Raw genomic sequence first — 21,571 nt, forward strand, 5'->3', positions numbered from 1 at the left:
CTCCTCTTAGCCAGGTTGTTAAGCGTCTTAGTGAAATGAATATTATGGTCCCACATCAAAAATTGCACACTAAAATAATTTGCATGAGTCGCCCCAACAATTCATATATGTTGGATGATGGAAGATTCTGTGAAGTTCTTTGCAAAGAAGGGGAAAATCTAATTTTTGACTTGCAACAATATCGTTGAAGAATATTTCAAAGAACAAAGTCATTTTTTGATGTCCCTTGTGACTCTCGACTAATTGGAGTTCATGTTGCAAATTTTGACTACTCTTCTATTGAAGTTGTTTTATCAACGGCCGTAAAAAGCAAGGTTTTTATGATTCAAAAAGAAAATAAGAAAAAAATTATACTTATGACTTTGCTACATGACATGTAAAACTTAATATTTAAAATATATGTTTAGAAAAAAAGTTTTATTCATCTGACTGAATCAATTCCCTTATGTTTTAATTTTTCTTTTTTAATTATTTAGTTCACTATCTAATTTCATTATTATTAAGATGCAATAACTTATTTTTCTTGTTTAGAAAATGAGTAGCGGTCCCTTTGTTGTTGTTGAGTTTGTAGATGAGCAATCAGTGGAGGTAATGCCAAAAAGTTGGATTGTTTACGAGAATGAGGTAAATTGTTACTACAATTAATTAGTAAGGTAGTGCAGTTATCTGTTTTGTAATAGTTGTACTATTTCTAACAGTGATGCAGAAATTGTAAATAAAGATTTAATTATTGATAGTTATTACACAATGTTGTTGAACGCATGTGTTAGAATGTTTTTGTAATTGTTTTAGCAACTGTTTGGTTATTGGCCCAGAAAGGATTCAGTATGCAGATTCAAAAAGAGTGAACTGCCTGATCTGAAATGGCCACTATACAAAATTAGAACTTTTGGGGCGGCAGGTAAAGACTTTAAATAATTTTTTGGTTGCAAGTTTGTTATTTTGTTATATGAGCACTGATTAAAAAACGAATAATCTGTTTTTTAAACAACAGGTTAAACGTACATCTATTTATACGTCCTTGCATGTAGTGACATTTACTATTTGTCAAATTTTGGTAATTCAAAAGTTTAGTATTTTAAAGTTGAACTAAACTTTGATACAAATTTGATTTTGGTAATTCAAATTCATTTTTACAACATTAGCATTATGCTAATTTATAAAACTGTAATAAATCTATAAAATTGTTTTATTTTAAAATATCGCGTATTGTATAAGCAATGTATATTCAAGAACTGTAAAGCTATAAAAATATATTTAATACAATAATGTTACATTATTCTTTTAAGAATATTCGAATCAGGTTTTAGTAATGCTACAATAAAGTTATATTATTCCTTTAAGTATATTTGAATCAGGTTTTGGTAATGTTACAATAATTTTACATTATTCTTGTAAGTATATTTGAATCAGGTTTTAGGCAGATTGTATATTTTAAGTTTATATATTACCAGTGGAAAGTTATAGCAAGGCATCAGATTTAGCTAAGAAAGCATTAGTAATGTCAAATGTGGAAGATACTGATATAAACAAAGAGACTTCTTCTGATATTGAAGATGGTATGCAGTTGTATAAATTGTATACTGTAGCATGATTTTACCTACCATTTATTACCTAACATTTATAATTCCATGCTGTTGTAACTCAAATTTGTTACTTTTTTATTGTTAATTTTACAGAAAACTTATCTGGTGATCACAGTCCTCCAAGGAAAAAAATCCAACTTATATCTGCACAAAGGTATAATGCAAAACAAAGCAAAGGCAAGAGTTAGTTTCTGTTTTAATAATAAAGTATTTTACATTTAACATGTGTTGACATAATTATGACATATATCACTAATCTATGTATCTAGAATGTAGTTGATTAAGTTATGTATTTTAGCACGATTTTAAATTACACTAACATCTAACACAAATTGTATTACTTTTTATAGTTACTTTTACAGAAACCTCTTCTGGTGATCACAGTCCTCTGAGCAAAAATATTAACCCTCCATCTGCACCAAAATATAGTGCAAAACAGAACAATGGCAAGTTTGTTTTGATATTATTAATGATAATTCAATACTAATATTCATAATTCATATGTTAATTATAAAAGCCACCAATTACAATGAGTAAGTTGGATGATAATAATATTAAATAAATTATTATTTTTCAAAGGAAAAAATGCTTCCCTACAGTCTTCAAATGCATCCCTACAGGAACAAACAGCTGTTTCATCTCAAGTGTTTCAGCATGCGCGAAATGCAGCTGTGTCAGCTGCTGCAAATATTATTCATTCACCTTCGGCATCTGTAAGTCAATTTATGGATTTTATTTATGGATTTTACAAATTTAACAAAATTTGATGGTATTTTTTATCAACTTTAAAAAAAAAAAAAAAAAATTTATAACCAGTATTAGAAGACCATGTATTGGTGGGACAACGGTCAATAGTTTGACAGAGAGTAAAAATTTTGCTGGTGGTAGAGCAGATGAAAATACTGCGGGAACACACGGTTTGTTGATTTCAATTTATATAACAGGGTTGCCACCAAATCAGGGATATCTAAGAAATTTAGAAAGAAAATTAGGGGGAAATGATTGATTTAGTAAAAAAAACAGGGAAAATCGTTTAATTTTTTAATTTATTACGATTTTTTTAATGCTTTGAAATTTGTTAATAAAAATCTTCCTTTACCAGAGTTAATGTTTAACATTTTTTAACAAAATGAATTATAGAGTATTGATGTAGAGGTAGATTTCGTTTAAAAAAACAACATACTTACTGATTACTGTTTGCAGATTATACTTTGTTCTATAACTTTAATTTTACTTCAAATTTATCCTATAGAATAAATTTGAAGCTAAACATAATTAGCTATGAAACTAGACATAATAATTGAAAATCAAGAGGAGATCAAAGCGATGCTGAGAAGTCTTGTGGCTGTTGGCAGAGATGATGTTTCTGACGATGTGTTTCCCCAGAAGATGAAAAATGAACATGAATTGCGACAGCTTGAAATAAAGTTGAAGGATCCTAGTTTTTGCAAAAAAATGGTAATTATTGTCAATATTATTTAAATTAGGACTACTTGTGTTTAATTTACGTTATTTATGCATTGGTTGACAACAGACCAAAATTTCTACAAAGTGTTGTATTGTGGTATATTTGTAAATGTATATTATCATCCCCTAACTCTCTTTCTCGCCATACTTTGTCAATTAAATTCATACGGGTTTTGGTGGACAGTACTAGATAACTTGACACACTATATACTAAGAATTATGTTATACAAATTTATTTAAGCTTACATAAGCTTTCAATTAGCAATTTAAAATTATGTTATAGACGCATTTTGCAAATTATATATAATTTTATAATTACGATATATTACTTTATATGCTACTTTTTGCAAATATAGATACAGTAATTGCTTCTTTAGATTAATTATTTTGGAAGCCTAGGTGGCCGGAATTGTAAAGATGTGATTCGACGCATTATGCGCACAACAGCAACGAACCAACTTTGGTCTTTGTTTAGTTTCAATGGCAGAGAAGAAAAACTATCATTTGAGAGCTGTTTACTCTGCCAAGTAGTGATGAGTAAGTTTTTTCAAAGTTTTTTATAAGGCAAGTTACTTTATAAAGCAACGATTGGTTATGCAGTTAATCTTTGACTACTTTTATTAACTATTGTAAATATATGATTTAAAATTAATCGTTTAGAAGCTTGTAAAAAGATTATCAAAGATGCTAACGATCAAAAAATAGAGGACGAGATTAGGGAGGTATTAAAGCATGCTCCTAATCGACCAGGAGGAGTTAACTATGAGGGACATGAATTGAATTGCTTTTTTCTCTCTGTAAAGATCATTTTTAGTAAATGTTAACTATTAATGCTGATCTTAGTGTATTTCATTTATTCTTTATGATAGAAAATGTTTATTTATTTATTTTTAGGCAAAAATTGAAACAAATACTCCGAAAAAAGATGTATTGTTGCGACAAGCCGAAGAAAGTTCAGATTCTGAAAATACGAATTAATATTAAAATAGTTATGTCATTCTTTGTTTTTTGATTGTATTTATAAGTTATGATTGATTTATAAAATTTTTTTTCCTACGGGGTTATAGATAATAAATAAACTTTTTCATTACTTATTTGTAGTATTTTTTGTTATAACTTTTTGTTAATTGTGAACAACTCATCAAGTTATGGCTTAACGGTTGAAATGGAATAAATTGTGGTCTCTCAAATAAGCAACTTAAGAGTAATTATGTTGTAAAACATGGTAATTTTGTACTGGGTAAATAAAAAATGATTCTGTTGACGCTAAACATTAGTTTATTGTTAAGAAAAAACATTGTATTGTTTATTCTTAATATTAAACTAGCAAATGTATAGGTTAAAACCGTAAGTCCGTTTAAATCAATGCATTTATACATTTAGTTTAAAAAAAAGAAACGTTTCGTAAACGTCCGATGTTCGTTATTTCACGTTTAAAGTGAACGTTCAAGGGCTATTAAAATATCGTTCGCATAACGTTTGCACTGAATGTTCGGTCGACGTTCGCTGTTAGTTGTTTGAACGTTCGTATTGAATGTTCAAGAACTGTATTTCGGAGTTCACAGAAGTTAGTTTATGTAACGTTCGCGACGAATGTTACGCAAACCTAAACGAACGTTGTGGCAACGTTCATTGAACGTTAATTGTTAGCTGGGATGATGAATCATCGCCAGTAAAAAAATGTCTTGCAAAATAGGTTGATTCAGCAGCTCCAAGAATGGTTTCAAATAGGGAACCATTCCCTTTTATGCAAGATGGAGCTTCCTGCCATACAGCTCGATCTGTCGAAGTTTTTTTGGCAGAGCAAAATATTCCTGTTGGATTGGCCGTGTAATAGCCTGGATCTGAACCACATAGAAAACGTTTGGGAGTTGATGAAAAGAGAAGTGGCTAAATACAAACAAACCTCGACTCATAAAAAGAATAATTTACGTCTGGAATCATCACCTTCAAATGATGATTCCAGACGTAAGTTATTATAGTACGTTTCAAATACAGTCCTGCATTGTCAGCATGCCGCGCAGAATTAAAGCTCTTCTAGCGGCTAAAGGTGGCTTAACAAATTATTGACATTAAAGTATATTTATCTCCGTTTTCTTTAAAGAGTCAATAAATACATATTGTTCTTTCATAATAATGTTTTATTTGTAATATAATATAGATAATCAAATGAATAAGCAAAAAACGTATACTGCACCTGTTAAATACACAATTTCGGTATGGTATCACAAGATAATTTCCATTTTTCATAAAATTTTCTAGTGCTTCTAATAATTTGGCCAGGGACTGTATATTTTTCACGTATAAAACATTTTAAGAAATATTTAGAGATACGGAATTTGAGGCTATCACCATATTTTTGGCTTTACAAGACCAGCATTCTTTATAGTATCAAAATGTATCAATTATTTTGGTACCAAATGAAAGGTGAATACTCCGGGTTTCAAAAAGGTTAATGTTATATACCCCTCAAAATCCCCGTTTGAGAGTTATAGAATTTCAAACAGAATGATGGAACTTTACAAAAACGTCTAATACATACATGTGATCACCTTTAAAAATTGCATTAAATATTATTTCCGAAAGCTTATATGCACAAGATATTTATTTAAGTATAACTCGTTTTTAAGTAAAATTAAGTCATTAAGCGTTTAGGGTAGAATTCTTGGTAACGTATATGTATGTAGTCACGCGCATAGTAAAGATCAATTAGTATGAGTAAGCAGTAAATTATCTTGTGACATTTATTGATCACTTAAATTCATCTAAACCAATTTTATTAAAGGATCATTTAATTAATTTTTATTGCACATTTCATAAAAGTCATTAATGATGACCGAAAATAGAGAAAATACAACAGCAATTAGTTTGTTGGAAGTTGAGTTTGGAAAATATTTATTTAAAGAAAATTTTGAAATCTTTTTTTCAAAACGCATTACAAAGACTGAATTATTTTACAATACAAAAATAACTGAAAGTGGAGTTACTGCATTAAAAGAAGATTTGAATAATCTTAGAAGTAATTTCTCACGACATTAGAGATTAGGGAATTATGATTCTACACATTTAATGCGCCATTATCCCAATTACTTTGAACAATTTGTGATCTCTCCTGAGTATTTTGTTCAACCATGCCAAACATCAGCATTAAGAAAAAAGGTCGACCATCAAAATCATTAGAAGAATTGTGCGAGAAGACGCAAAATCAGGCGATAACTCAAATAGCCGAAGATTCTGAAGACTGCATTTAAGTATTACTAAAAGCTGTTCAAACAGCATCACATAGAAAAGGATGTAAATTCCTGAAACAATTGATTAAGATAGTCATCGATAAAATTGATAATGCAGAGGAGCTTCGTAGTAAAATCAGTACACCGAAACCAATTAAGATGACGCCAGATAAGACATTAAATCTTCTTATTGATAATTCATTACCGAAAAATACATACCAAAATTTACGAGTTGAAATGAAAAGTAGAAATGCTAACATCCTTCCAACATATTTTGAAGTCTCTCAAGCAAAGAAGAAATGTCGTCCAGATGAAATCCAATCATCTGATGTGAAAGCGTCAACTTTAATAAAATTATTATTTTGCCACACAATTTCGAGGATTGTACTATTAGAAGTAGATCAAACTGTGAATTATATGAAGAGGGTAAATAAAAGTGTTATTGATGCTGAAACGACCTTCGCATACGGTGCTGATGGAACAACTGGTCAAATTAAAAATCACCGGCATCATCATTTGGTTCAGTAATAGATGACCACTCATTATTTACAGTTACCATGACACCATTACAGCTAAGAAGAGACACCATTACAGCTAAGAGTTAGATGGAGAAATTTTATCGAAAAATCCTACCCCTTAATCTTTTCGATATGTGCACCCCCTGTTTCTGGAATTTACTAAAGAAACAATGGAACATGTTAAGGTAACCTTCCAACAAATTGAAAAGGACATCAAAAACTTGGCTCTATATCAAACAAATACTGGAGAAGAGTTGCAAGTTGATGCCTCATCGTTGTTCTTTCCGACTTTAATTGATGGAAAATTTTAAATTTTTTGCTTGACAATAAATTTTCCCAAAGCTGCCCCCCATTTGTAAATCAACACCAAACCATTTTAACAACTTGCTTAACTTTGATAAAGATCAATTTAAGCCAAAAGGTGATTCGTCCCTTATTTATGGTTGCTAGCTTTGCATGCTACCATCAACACTCTCAATAGCTTGCTTAATTTTTTATACTGAAAAAAGTTAGAATTATGGCAAATTAGAGGTGAGGAAATAAAGTATAAGCTGTAAGGTGAAAATAAAGTCTAAGCTAAGAGGTGAGGAAAATAAAGTCTAAGCTGATAAGAATTATTAGTAATTTATTTATTAGTAAGTATAAATGGTTCTACATGCCTGTCTCTCTTCATAAAATTCTTTTCCATTCAAAAAACATTATTATGACACTACCATTACCACCTGGATTTTTTGAAGAGGGAGCTGAATCTTGTAATAAATACTCTAGGCAGAATCAAAAATATCATTCTCGAAAATGTTCTCGTAAAAGTAATTTGCTTGATGTATTTAATCGAGCATTAGATTCATCGGACCCTATAGTGTCTTCAGCAAAACTGGATGTGAGAATGAAAAGGATTAAACATCAGGTATCAGAAGCTGTCAAAAATTTCCTATTATTTGAAAATCATGAAATTGAAGATAATTGGGACACCTTAACTGTGGAGTCAAATTTCATGGATTTAAATGAAGGTTCTCTAATTGACTATTTTGAAGACATGGACTTAGATACTTAATAGTAAATTTTGCATATTTATTAATTATTAAATAACTGCAATATCTACCAACTTATAATATCTTATAATATAATTCTAGATGCTATAATGATAAACCCAAACTATTTTATTTACTTTTTATTGAGAACATATCAAAAAATTGAAAATTGGATGGAGTTATGCAGAAAGGAACCAACCCACAAAATCCTTTATCAGGACTAAGTCCAATCTTCAAAGCTTTAATTTTGCAAATATTCTGATGAAAACCAATATGGGGTTTATATAATGACATTTACAGGCACAAACAAACAAAGTAATTATCACAAACATTTTTGTGCAAAATTTGTATACTTTTGTCCGATAGTGCAGTGGAGCAATTGACTCCAAGCGCACCAAAATAGTGGATGTAAAACAAATCTAGTACTTTTTTTTCAAGTTGAAGGATCTGAAAATTTAAAATCAGCTACAGACAGCATAAATTCTAGCTGCGACACTAATTTTTGCAAATAAAGAAATTATTTTTTTGTCTCTAACTTTGATACCTGACTTTTGGGGCCTGCCCGAAGAAGGGTGCTATATAAACATGTTACTGACTTGAAAAAAAAGGTCCTCGATTTTTTTATATTTGTTGACTGTGAACACCCATATGTGCCAACACCCTTATCACAGGCCCTACTAGATCTCCTTGTTACACCCATATTGCCAGCCCTGACTTCTGTAACTGTGGCAACAACTAGGGGTGGATGTCTTTTTTTTACAAACTAGTTTAAAATTAATTATTTTTAATTAAAAATGTACAAAAAATTTACATTCTGTTAACTTTATATAAAGATTTCAACAACTTTTTAAAAATGTTTGAACAACAGGGGTGTGAGAGGTGAATATTCAATGTAAAGGGCTTTTGCAAACCCTACTATACAACCATGTGTGTGTAATGTAGGGTTTGCAAAAACCCTAAAAAATATCAATTCAGAATTGTAAAATACAAACCAGGGATTATTTTTATGCTTCAAAAATTAATAACTTTATTTGGTATTAAATTAGTTTCTGCGATGACATCTTTGATAAATCTTTTAAATTGTCTTTGCACTTCAAGGGCTGATCTAGACCTTGGCGGGAGGGGGGCGATGTTCAGATTTGTATGCAAGCAATTACAATTTTAAATTTGCACCACACAATTTTATTTAAAATGTTATTTTATTCAGACAGCTTCTTAAATTGACTTCTGTTTTTAAACCCCATCCCCCTATAGTTTATGAAAAGTAATCTATTTAGAAGGTTCAACATTCTTAATTTGTGACTGCCTATTTACCATATAAATTTTATGAAACTATGAAAGTATAGGAAAATCGAGACCCTGCAGAAGGCATAAGAATTGAAACTTATTACCCAAGTAACTTGAGAAACGAAGTACACAAATTATAGCAGTACAATAAAACAAAGTACTAAAATCATTGCAAAAACTTCTTTAACAAATTCAGAAACTTCAACTATTTATCCTCAAACAGTATAATATCATAGTATTATATATTCTATACACAAACTCTACAAAATAAATTTCATCAAGAAATATTACAATATACATTTTATCAAAGGTAATAGAAATAGAGATAAATAAGAAGATATTAGTTAAGCAAAAAGGTGAAATCGGGGTCAAAAAACTTCGTTTTTTAAAATATAATAAAAACCTAAATGTAGAAAAACGTTTTTGAAAAGATTTAGATGCTAAATATAGAATTTAAATAATCTTTTTAATAATTCATAAATTGTTTCTTTAACAAATTCCACAAAGACACATATTCAATTTTACCGACAACTATGCCATGTGGGGTCCATACAACAATGTATGTAAAACTACACCTTGTAACAGCCATTTGTAACATACATTAGGTGTAATAAGTATGGTTAGTAAGTTTTACGTTAACGCCCTCTTTTATTAAATATGGTAAATTTAACCCTGTTGGTGTGGTAAAACTAATCTTGTTAGGATATTTCACAACAATACATGCTTTAGAACAGCAATCATAAAAATATGACTTTATATGAATGCGGGCTTTACCTGGATTATGAACATCCTTATATTAGAGCAAGTCCAGGCCGAATAATGATGTCCTTCAATTTTTCATTAAACACATTCACTGCTTCAACTTCAACCATTGTATGACCATATTTTAAGGCTGGATTATTTGGGTCGGTAAGTGTCAGTCCTAATTTTATTGTTGCTACCTCGTGAGCTTAAGAGGTAGTTATAACACTATTTCGATAGTGATAACGATTTTCAGTTTCATTTTGACCTCGAGTTACTAATAGAAGGGCTTAATGTGAAACAATGACAAGCCATACTTTTTTCAAAAACGAGTTATTATCATTTTTATAATCATAAATATTATACACAATTTTCATTTTTTTTTTTTTTGTCCAATATACAATATCCATTAGTATTTTTACGATGTATAAATTTGAGAGAATAATAGGTTAAGCACTGATTTTATAGATTTAAATAAGACTTAAAAGTCATTTTTCTCAAATATTTGTTTTTGTGACTTGTGATTGTTTCACAATAAGCCCCCTTCAATTCTATTTGTTTTATATTTTCAGCTGACATGTTTACTTTTAAACTTGTAAAAAATTCAGCACAACATGAAGAGGTAGAAATTAAACTGACAATGCTTGGCAAATCAACTGGTGGCTTATCGACTTTTGTCAAAACTTAAAGAACAAAGTCGATTTTTGGCTTTGGAGCAACAGTAAACAAAATGCTTGTTAGCACAGTCTTCTCAAGAGCAGAAGCTACATTATTGATATTTAATAACTGTTCTGTATTATTTAATACAGGATTATATTTTTCTTTTAGCGTATCTACTAATTTATTTTACCTCTTTCGCCAAAATCTTCCCGACTAAAGTCAGGGTCTTCGATTTTAAAAAGAGCTACTTCTTTTCGAGATGGCAACCATTCATTTGAAGTGCTTGTACACTTGTTAATCCATTTCTTACAGCAGCTTCCACACTATACATTGATGCAGCAGCATGACTACAAGTTTTACCATGCCAGCCATGCACGTACAATGACAGGCTTTTATTTTTGCACTTTTTTCTAATAACCACAGTTTATGATACGTTTCATTGATAGATTTTGATCTCCGACATTCTGATTTCAATATACAGTAATTACTACCTGGTAAATTATGATACATAAGAGGCTGAAGCCAGGAAGATATATAGCAGCTGTATGCCTTTGTGTTTTTATAGTCGCTCAAGTCTTTAAGTTTTGTATTAAATCCCGAGTTCTGATGGTTTAAACATTAAATACTAAAATATATCTGGATATAACAACATAGGCCGGAATGGCATACCCTCTTGTTCTTCCATCTAGCCATCGAGAATTTAAAACGGATATATGTATATCGTCTAATTATAATTTCAAATTATATTCTTTTTTTAATTCTGCCTCGACTTTTATTGCTGTTTTTATTTTTAGAACAGTTTTCTATTGCAACAAACACATGAGCGACTAGCTCATTATTCATACCATTTAGGTTTAATCTATAAATTAATATTCCTTATTATATTTATTTATGTGGTAATTGCATTTTATTGTTGTTTTGAAATATTTATTTCATGATTATTAAGAAATTTATTTAAGATACTGAAGGAAATAAGCTAAGAATATAGTCAGAAAACTATTTAATATATTAAGAAAATTATTTATGATATTAAGAAAACTATTTAAGATATACAATAGATTCTAAAGGAATTGATATTAAAACTTTCGGAAATAACAATACAAATGAAATTTTAGATAGAGTTAAGATTTATGTTCAAGGTAATGACGGAATTGATATGGAAACTATATGAGTTGTAAAAGAAATTTGTTCTCCGTTAAATGGCTAGTCTATAGAAACTGCGTGTAAAAATTATAATCATTTAAAGTACTTAAAATTAGCAGATTATTATAGAGATAATGAATATTTAGAAGTTGATCTAGTTTGATAGGTGATATATTTTAATAGGTAATTACTATTGGTCCATAATTAAAAATAAGAAATTAAAAGGGTTTGAAGGCCCAATTGCAATAAAAGCTAAGGTAGGATACTTAGTCAGTGGTCCTATCACGGTTAAGAATAATAATAAAGTAGATTGATCTGTTGTCTTCGCATGTTTTAAAAGTCGAAGCAGAATTATATAATAATAAAACGTTTTTGAAAAAAAAGCTTTCATCTATTTGGAGTAAAAGCGAGAATAATATTAGTGACAATCTAGTTGTCGAACATTTTCGCAAAAGCATTAAATTTGAAAATACTAAGTATACTGTTGAACTACCCTTTAAGGAGACTCATCCTTTGTTATGCGTTAATTTATAATTTATGTTCAATGAAATCCTTATCATTAAAGAAAAAGTCTTTAAATGATGCAAAATTATTTGATTTAAATAATGATATTATAAAAGAACAATTATTAAATGGAACGGTAGAGCAACTTTTAAGTAATATATCTAAGGTCGGACTTGTTCATTACTTACCTCATAGCCAGTTATAAGAGAAGAAAAAGTTACAACTAAGATGCGAACGGCATTTGATACAAGTGCGACAAACTCAGGTCCCTCGCTAAATGATTGTTTACATTCAGGTCCTTCTTTACAACTCAACTAAATGGAGTTTTGATACGTTTTCGTGTAAATAAAATAGCATTAATTGCAGATATTAAAAGTCTTTTTGAACATTTCATTATCTGAGAAATACCGCGATTTCATACGAGTTTTGTAGTATAAAAATGTTAATAATTTGGATGTAAAAAATTTAAAATTTAGTAAATATAGGTTATATCGAGTTTTATTTGGAGTCTTTTCTTCTCCTGTTCTTCTTTCAGCAACTTTAATTAGCCATACGGAGCATTATTTAAGTTTTGATCCAACATTTATAAGTTGATTACTAAATTCTATTCACGTTGACAATTTAAGTTTTTGCTCTGATTCTGGAATTGAATGTTTTAATTTTTATAAAAAATGTCGTTCCCGGCTAGGTGAAGCTGGTTTTAATTGAAGAAAATTTGAATCTTGTTTGGTCGAGTTAGATAAGTTAATAAATGAAACGAATTTTTAAAATCAAAATAATACTAAAGTGTTAGGTTTAACATGGAACGAGAAAATAGATTTATTTATTTTTTTGTTTTTTGAATTATTTAAGATTGCCGTCCCTTTTCCAACAAAAATAAACGTGCTTAGTTTTACAGCAAGACTTTTTGATCCCTTGGGACAAATAAACACAGTAACTAAGCGTTTATAAATTTTATTTCAACAAACTTGTTATCCAAAATAGGATGGGATTGTAAAATTAATAAAGATTTGTTAAGAGTAAGGAAAGATATTTATAAAGATTTAAGTTCTGTGCAGCCGATTTGAGTACCTAAATGCCATTTTATTCGAAATCGAGTGCAAGTAGCACGCGATAAGAACTTTAAGGTTTTAGTGATGCTAGTTTAAAAGCCTTTAGGTGTTGTATATATTTTGGATGTATTTTTAATGAAAACGAAAAGTGTTCCTCTCTTGTTACTTCAGAATCTAAAATAACCTAGCTAAGTAAATGTACAATACCTCAATTAGAATTAAAGGGTTGCTTACTGCTCGCAACACTTATTTCAAAAGTAGTTAAACTTTCATTAATTATTCGTATTTCTAAGCTTAAATTATTTTCAGATTCTTATATTTGCTTACATAGGATAAAAAATTCTAATAAAATTTATGAAACATTTATTCAAAACCGTCTTGAAAAAATTAGAGATTTATTTGACTTTTCCTTTTGGAATACGTCGAAACAAATCGCAATCATGCAGATAGTAGTATATCACGAGGTGCTAGTATTGAATATTTAACTAATAATCAGTTATGGTTTTATGGACCCAAATTTATTTATACTACAGAGATTTGGCCTTCCTTTGATCAAAATAAATTTGTAAATCCCCCAGAGGAAGCAAAAATAATACTAATAACTAATGAATTGTTCATACATTTAAAATTTATAGATATAACTTATTTTAATTCATATTCTTGTTTAATACGAGTAACAGCTTATATTCTAAAATTCGTATCTTGCTTGAATAAAAAGCAAGTACGAAAAGACAATCTTTTACTTTATTCTTGCTTCAATTGTCGCTATTTCTATCAAAGCACCTAAGTCGAACAATGCGCAAGACAACTCAAAAAAAGATAAAACAACTCACTGAGTTTGAAAATGGCCAAATTGTGGCATGGCATGAGAGTGGATACACTGACCATGAAATTGGAAAAAAATTGATTTGAGGGTGCACTACAGTTCGAAGACTTTTGTTCAAGTATTATTCGACGGGAAGTTTTAAACGCAAAGAAGGGAGCGGAAGAAGGCGTAAAACAACTGCCAGAGAGGACAGATTATTTATAAGAGAGGTTCGAAAGAATAAAAAGATAACAGCGGCTAAAATAAAGAGAAATTTTAAACTGGATGTTGACGAACGGACGGTTCTTCGAAGGATCTATACTTAAATATTCTATTAAATAATTTAAATCTTATTAGAGTGTTAAAAAATCATTTATTTCTGAAACTAACCGGAAAAAAAGACTTCAATGGGCAAAGCAATATCAGGATTAGACAATCGAACAATGGAAAAATGTTTTATGAAGTGATGAGTCACCATTTTGTTTGCGCTTCAGTATATTGGATCATGGAATCAAGACAAGAGCTCGGAAAAATGAAGAAGAGTCGTTTCAAATTCTTCAAAATCAATGGAAGAACATTTCTGGGTAACTCTTACAATCACTTGTTGAGAGTATGCCTAGTTGGTGCAAGGCAGTGATCAAAAGCCGTGACTTCACCACAAAGTATTAGTTTGGTCTATTTCGTTATTTCAATAAAAATTCTCAAATTTTCGTCATTTTTTTCTTGTTTTTTTTTCTAAGAATCAATGCACTAAATAAAAATTTTTTGTTAATTTTTTTCTATTTCAGTTGTAGAAATTTAATTGAGTTCTTTTGCATGTCTATCTAAGCTTTTTTTTTTGTCGGACACTGTAATTTGGATTAAATTCATCTACCAAAATATGTATAGTTCTAAGAATTATAAACAACTAAAAAATGATTTAGGATTTTTCTTCCATAGCGAAGGAATAAGATGTAGGGGGCATTTAAGAAGTGCCCTAAATAGTTACAATATTAAATTTCCAATATTTCTTCCAAAAGAAAGTCTTTTTACTGAATTAAATATTTTACATTGTCATGAAAGTGTTAAGCACAACGGCGTATAAGAAACGCTAAACCAATTACGAATGGAATTTGGATTCCAAAAGTTAGAAGTTTAATTCAAAATTAATTAAAAAATGTTTTTGTGTCGAAGTTACAAAGGCGAAACTTATAGTTATCCTGATATTACTCCGTTACCTTAAGTCAACTTGTGTCTCCGTTCGTCAAGGTTCGTGTTTCGAAGACATTCCTCGTCAAGGTTCGTGTTTTGGAGATGTAGAGTTAAGAGAGAGGGTTATAACCACTATCAAGTAGCCTCCTCACCTGTAGCGGACTTCTTGGCCAGGAAGAGGTGAATAACAAAAAAAAGTAAAAAAAAAGTAAAAAAAAAACAAACAAAAAAACAAAGTACACAGGAATTGATTACTGTGGACCATTATTTGAGAAAAATATATATTCTAAAGAAGAAACATTTAAGTGTTAATAACTTTTAGCTTCTTGAGCTAGTACACGTTTTATACATTAGGATTTAGTTCCTGATAGTTCAGCTTTGGCGTTTATTCGAGGGTTGCAAAGACTCATTAGCAAATTTGGCGCACCCTACGAAACTATTTGCGATAATGGATCGTGCATTACAGCTGATAAAACGCAACAGTTTACATCCTCAAGAAGCATTTTATGGCACTTCAATGTTGCAGCCGTTCCGTGTTGCGGAGGATTCTTTGAACGTATGGTACACGTTCAGTAAAGAGAATTCTCAGAAAAATATTGAAAACTGCAAGATTGCCTTACGAATAAGTACCACACGGACTCTTTTTTCTTGCAGGAATCGAAATCGTTACGAATAATCGTCAATTAACGTTTTCGTATGAAGAACCGGGAGACGAATCTTTATCTCCTAATTATCTCGTGCTTGACAAAAGAATAAGCTCAGAAACATTATTAATAAAAAACAGTTATGTAAACATGGACGCGTTGTGTAAATATGGACGCGAAATAAAAGCGCGTTGTAAATAGAAACTCTATTTTAGAACATTTTTGGAATAGGTGGCACAATGAATATTTAACAGAACTCCGCAAATATCATAAAAGTTATAACAGAAGTGGAAGTGAAAAATTACAAATAAAGGCGATATAGTAATATTCCAAGATTCATATTTGGTGTCTCCGCCGGAAACATTTATTTGAATATTTCAGTTAATAAACTGTGCTAACTGGAAGAAAATAAATTTAATTCTGTCACAACTACGTTTGTGAATAAAAATAACATTCAGCTATTTGTGACTACTGTTGTTGACAGGAGTGTTGCGCTAATCAAATTGTCATAAACGTTTGGATTGACTGATTGTTAAACTATTAATGCCCCCCTTGGGAATTTATAAATAGTATAAATAGCGTGTCTATCAAAGCCTCGCTCTCTTAGAGTAACCTATTAAACAATTACGGACTCGAGCAACTCTTCCACTACTAGCAGTGATCTACGATCTCTTCTCTGTGTTTATTGCATATTTGTATAAATTGTATACTATAATAAAATATTATTTTTTTTATACTATAATTATTATATTATTATTTATAATCTAAATATTAATACGCTAATGAATAGTGCGCATAGTTACGCCTAATGTTCGTGTTGTTAATGACGGTTCTGTATTCTGTAAAATACACCATTTCTTAGTTTTTAAGTAGTTTCTAGGCTTTTGAATGCGCGGTTATATATTCCATGCGGTCTTTCGAGTAAGGTCAGCAAGCAAATTAGAGCTGATATATTATTATTTTCGAAAAAAATTGATGTTGTTCAGTGTTTAAAATAGAAAATTTAAATAATCGTTTGTTTGTTTTTGGTTGTTTTTACTTTTCTAATTTTTATAGCCTGTTTTCATTTTTTAGAAGAAGTTAGAAATAAAATGTCTGGTAAAATAGTTTTTATTAGTTCTATCTAAACATGAATACTGTAATTTATCTAATCTCCTAAATATGAATACCGTAATTTAATAGTGTTAGTGTCGTTTTACTTTCTTTTATAATATAGAACTTTCTAGACTTTTCTAAAAGCGTTTCTTTACTCCACGCGGTCTTTCAAGCAAGGTCTTCCAGCCGATTAGAGCTGATAAATTTTTAGTTTTAAGAGGAACTGATGTTGTTCATTGTTTAAAAACTAAAATTTGTTTGTTGTTCGTTGTTTTTATTTTTCTGTTTTTTTTTTTAGAAGAAGTTAAAACTAAAATGACTGGTAAAAAATTTTTTTTTAGTACAATAATTCTTTTTTTGTAAAGTGTTTCAGTTTTGTCTTCAGTCTTTTTAGATCAATTTAAGCAAGTATTTTTTATTTTTTAGAGCAGTTAAAAGGAGCTGAAGGTCTTTTTAGTAAGTATAAAGTGTAGAGTAGTTTACTTATAGTTTAAATTAGTAACATTGTTATATTAATTTATTTATAGTTTATATAGCATATAGTAGTTTATTTATAATTTATATTATTTCAAGTTTATTTATCGTTTATATTAGTAAGTTTATTTATAGATTATAGATTAGGATTAATGAGAATACAAATTTTTTTTTGACAGGCTAGCTGACAGCTACTTAAGTAAGTTTATCATTTAGATTTTATTTGAGTACGAATGTAGCAATAGCAATTTTATTGTATATAGTTTTATCTCAATTTTTATTTTTAGAAAGACAGGTAGAACTCAGTAAGGACTTAGATTTTGTAGAATTCAAAACTTCTTTTGAATATTCTTTTAAAGCATTGAATATGTTTTAAATATTTTAATAAATTTTGTCGTTTAGGTGTGGTAGCATCATCAGTTGATGCAAACAGTAATGTCTTTTATTTTATTTACAGCAAATAGTAATGTCTTTTAACTTATTTTAAAAAGAATCAATAAATATTGTTTATCTAAACATAATCATCAGGATAAAATAGATAAGATAGATAAAATAATTTTTTTATTTAATATTTTTTTATTTAGTTATAACTTCAGTTGCACCAGCCACAACAGGTAACCTCGTACATTTATTTTAATATACTTGAATTACATTTGTTACTTAACTTTTCAAGCAATAAATATTGTTTATTTCAACATTATCGTCAAGATTATATAAATAAACTTTTTATTTGATAATTTATTTTAGTTGCTTCTGGATCAACTTTAAATAATGGTAACTCATTAATTCATATTTTATTATAGATAAATGTAGATAAAAAAATGCAAGTTGGAAACTTTTGTAGATTTAAAAGCAGTAAGCTAATTTCTAAAAGTTCTTTCTATTTTTGGATTATATCCACTATCACTACATTTGTTCTATGTTTATAAAATGTACTTTAATAATTTTTGTCATTTGAAAAAATATATCTATGTTAAATTACACCAAGTTGTAGAAAATAGTTATAGTTTAATGATAAGGTTGTAGACTGTTAGAGCAGATTATAGATCTTTGATCTATTTAATCTATTTAATAACCTACAACCAAAGGAATATCAGTTGTTACTATCAGTTGTTTTTCTGTTTAGTTGACAACAATGAAGAGAGAGAGGTAGTATGTTCGAAAGGATTTTTATTTTTTTATAAAGTAACTAAAATGTTTTTTAAAATATTGTTGTTGACTTAAAAGTAAAACAGTAGGTTTTTATAATTTTATACAATAAGCCCAAGAACTTAGGTAATACTTAAAATTATATTGTCAATAATAGAGAAGAAATTTAAAATTCTCAGAAAGACAGCTTCTTATTATTTTACATCAAGTTAGTTTAATTAAAATTTATTTTCTTTAGTTGATCAAGAGAGAGCTAGTAAAGGTATTAGTTATATTAGTTTAGTGAATTTATTTTTAAAAAGTTAAGTAGATATTTTAACGTCTATACATTTAAGTGCTTTTATTGTTTAGACACAGAATTGAAGACTAAAATAAGTCAGTGTTTTTGCTATTAGATAATTTTTAATAGGAATTTGTTTATTTGTACTGTAACTGGAATTTTAAAACTTTAAGTACTTAAGCTTTATTTTCTTTTTTCTTTTAGGAGAGTTGGAAAAAAACTAAGTATAAATTATGTGATTAGTATAGTTAAATAAAGCATTTATATCTGTACACTCAGTAGTCCAAGTCAGTTGTCACATTTTAGAAATTGTCCAGGAGAGAGTAAATAGTAAAATAATTAGTCTTTATTGGCTTTTTTATTCTTGATGGTTAAATTTATGTTTTATTTAATTTGTCTTATTTAATTTGTCTTGAGGCACATGAAGTGTAATTTTGACAAAAATAAAAAGTTAAATAAAAAAGTGAAAAGTCATTTCTTTACTACAGACGTTTTTCCTTTGAACATTGTGGGGACACCAGACCCTTTATATTGACCAAACTTTGATTCACATTGTTGCAGGAAAACAGTCTTTATACCTATGTAGATACTGAAAAACTAATAAGGTCTTATACATAACTCATTTTCACAAAAAACTAAATAACCGACCTTTGTCTTCTGAGGTACAGATAATAAAATTTAAAGTTTATTTTAGCTTTTTGGTTTAGTTTATAGTTAATCATAGTTTAGTTTTTATTAGTTTTAGCTTCAGTTATCTTTTTTCTTACTTTAGACAACTTCATGGAAAAAATGAGGGGAATAGGTAAAAAAAATTATAGTTGTATATTTATTTATATGTAAATATAACTCTATCAATTATTCTGAGGTATATTTTGTCTTTAGTGTCTAGTAGAAGCATAACTGGTAGGGCTGTGTTTTAAATTTTATATATTTTTTACGGAGAAATAAGTGCAATAGGTGAAAAATTATTTAATATAAATATGACATTTTTAAACTGTTTGCATTTTACTCATATTTTTAATAAAATTAAATTTCTCACAAGTTTAAGTCTTTTTAATTTACTTTTTTAATTTATTTTTAGCATCCTCTTCATCCTGTGAAAATGGTGAGGTTATGCTTTATATTTTGATTAAAAAAATTGTAAATGTTTTTAACTTTTATAATATCCTTCTATTTGTAACTTTAGAGTTGTTAACATTTGAGGAATACCAAAGATATCGCTCCCAACACCCAGGGCCTCTCTCGGAGAGGTCCTTCAATAAGTGGCAAAGTAATGGCGGTATGGATAAGCCATCCTTCAAATGGAGGGCTCATCCGTACCGGGGTGTTAAGAGACACCGAAGAAAAAACAGCAACCAAAAGGTTGTAAATGTCTTCTATCAGTGAAGATATTTATAACTTTTTTGTAGCCGTTTTTTCTTCGGTGACTTATTTAAATTTTTTTAATTTTGTAATTTTTTTTAATTTGTAAATTCTTTTTATAACATATTGTTGTATATTTGGTTTGTTTTTGTCTTTTTTAATTGAAATTTTATTTGTTTTTCACCAATTAAACTTAAATATAGTTAAATTAATTCACTACCCAATCATCATAATATGATGCTACATTCTATTTGTTAGAAATAATTAATTGGTAGTTTTATTCTATTGCAAACACTGCTTTTAAAATTTACTATAGGCCAAGACTATTTAGCTATATAAATGTAATTTATTTACATCTATTTGATTTTTCATCTTAAATGTTTTTAGTTTGGCTCTTTGAAGCATTTGCTTTTTTATTAAAATATTTTAAAATATTTTAAATCTATTGTTATGTCTTTTAAATTTAACTAAATTTTACTAAAAGCCAACGTGAAATAACGTCGTAAAACAACACCGACAAGTTGCATCATGACAGCAGTTTAAGTATGTCAACAGGCTACCGAAAAGCAGGTAAATTGTATTCCAGTTGTTTTTTTTTGTTTTGTTTGTTCTTTTATGTCAACTTTACTGTTACAATTTTTGTTTTAGGTTTGTCATACGACGCATTAATGCAATATAAAAGATCAAAATTTACATATTTTTTACAATTTGTTATACACATGTTTGATTGTAAATCAACTTTTTTTTGTTTGAAACGTATTTGTATTCAATCGCTTAGTTATTTATAATAAATTTATTTAGTTGTGTGCATTTATCGTTTTAAGGACAATTTCCTTTTTTTAAGAAACATTTATCAAGGGGATACCAAAAAATTATTAACTCATAAATAATTTACGTTCACTTCATATTAATCTTATTAATTAAAGTTCATGTTATAAAATATATAACAAGAATTTAGCCTTAATCTTTCGTCAATTTAAGGCATGATGAAGTGTTATTATTTTGTGTCAGTAACTAATAACGTATTGTGTTGAATTTAGTTATGTCTAGGAAAATGGTTCTGCTATACACTGATATGACCTATGTGAGTTGTAAATTACTCAAATAACGTTAAATAATTGGTAAATTAATTTATTTTAATTTTACAGATGGTTTTATTTTTTAATTTGAAGACGTTTTTCTTACAGTGTATTAATTAAGGTTTCGCAACTTTAAATTGTGGAGAACAGTCACTATAAATTAAGTAACTGACCGACCGTAAAACAACATGATTAACTGTGTAGTTAATATTCGTTTAAGCAGTATTAGTTAGACGTTTTTGTTTTTCTCAAGTAAATTAGTTTTCTCAAGTA

General features: G+C 28.8%; 1 protein-coding gene and 1 long non-coding RNA gene across 2 annotated transcripts; both read left to right on the forward strand.

Moving 5' to 3' along the window:
• The first annotated feature begins 1,361 nt into the window (after window positions 1-1,361).
• Window positions 1,362-2,353, forward strand: LOC136086118 (uncharacterized). Its single transcript, XM_065808389.1, has 3 exons — window positions 1,362-1,559; window positions 1,949-2,032; window positions 2,166-2,353. Exons 1-3 carry the CDS (start codon window positions 1,502-1,504, stop codon window positions 2,351-2,353), a joined length of 330 nt encoding a protein of 109 aa, XP_065664461.1. The 5' UTR covers window positions 1,362-1,501.
• A 15,607-nt stretch (window positions 2,354-17,960) lies between these two features.
• LOC136086491 (uncharacterized) lies at window positions 17,961-18,577 on the forward strand. The gene is made up of 3 exons (XR_010641368.1): window positions 17,961-18,042; window positions 18,176-18,202; window positions 18,555-18,577. It is a non-coding gene; the product is annotated as an uncharacterized LOC136086491 (long non-coding RNA).
• The last annotated feature ends 2,994 nt before the right edge of the window (window positions 18,578-21,571 follow it).

Source organism: Hydra vulgaris, chromosome 10, assembly GCF_038396675.1.
Source record: "Hydra vulgaris chromosome 10, alternate assembly HydraT2T_AEP".
Lineage (NCBI taxonomy): Eukaryota > Metazoa > Cnidaria > Hydrozoa > Anthoathecata > Hydridae > Hydra > Hydra vulgaris.

What these genes read in the sequence shown, in the direction of transcription:
- LOC136086118 (XM_065808389.1), top strand. Translation starts at nt 1,502, where the DNA reads ATGTCAAATGTGGAAGATACTGATATAAACAAAGAGACTTCTTCTGAT. An exon ending in TTCTTCTGATATTGAAGATG is followed by an intron (nt 1,560 to 1,948) that starts GTATGCAGTTGT and finishes TTACTTTTACAG; the next exon opens with AAACCTCTTCTGGTGATCAC. An exon ending in TAGTGCAAAACAGAACAATG is followed by an intron (nt 2,033 to 2,165) that starts GCAAGTTTGTTT and finishes TATTTTTCAAAG; the next exon opens with GAAAAAATGCTTCCCTACAG.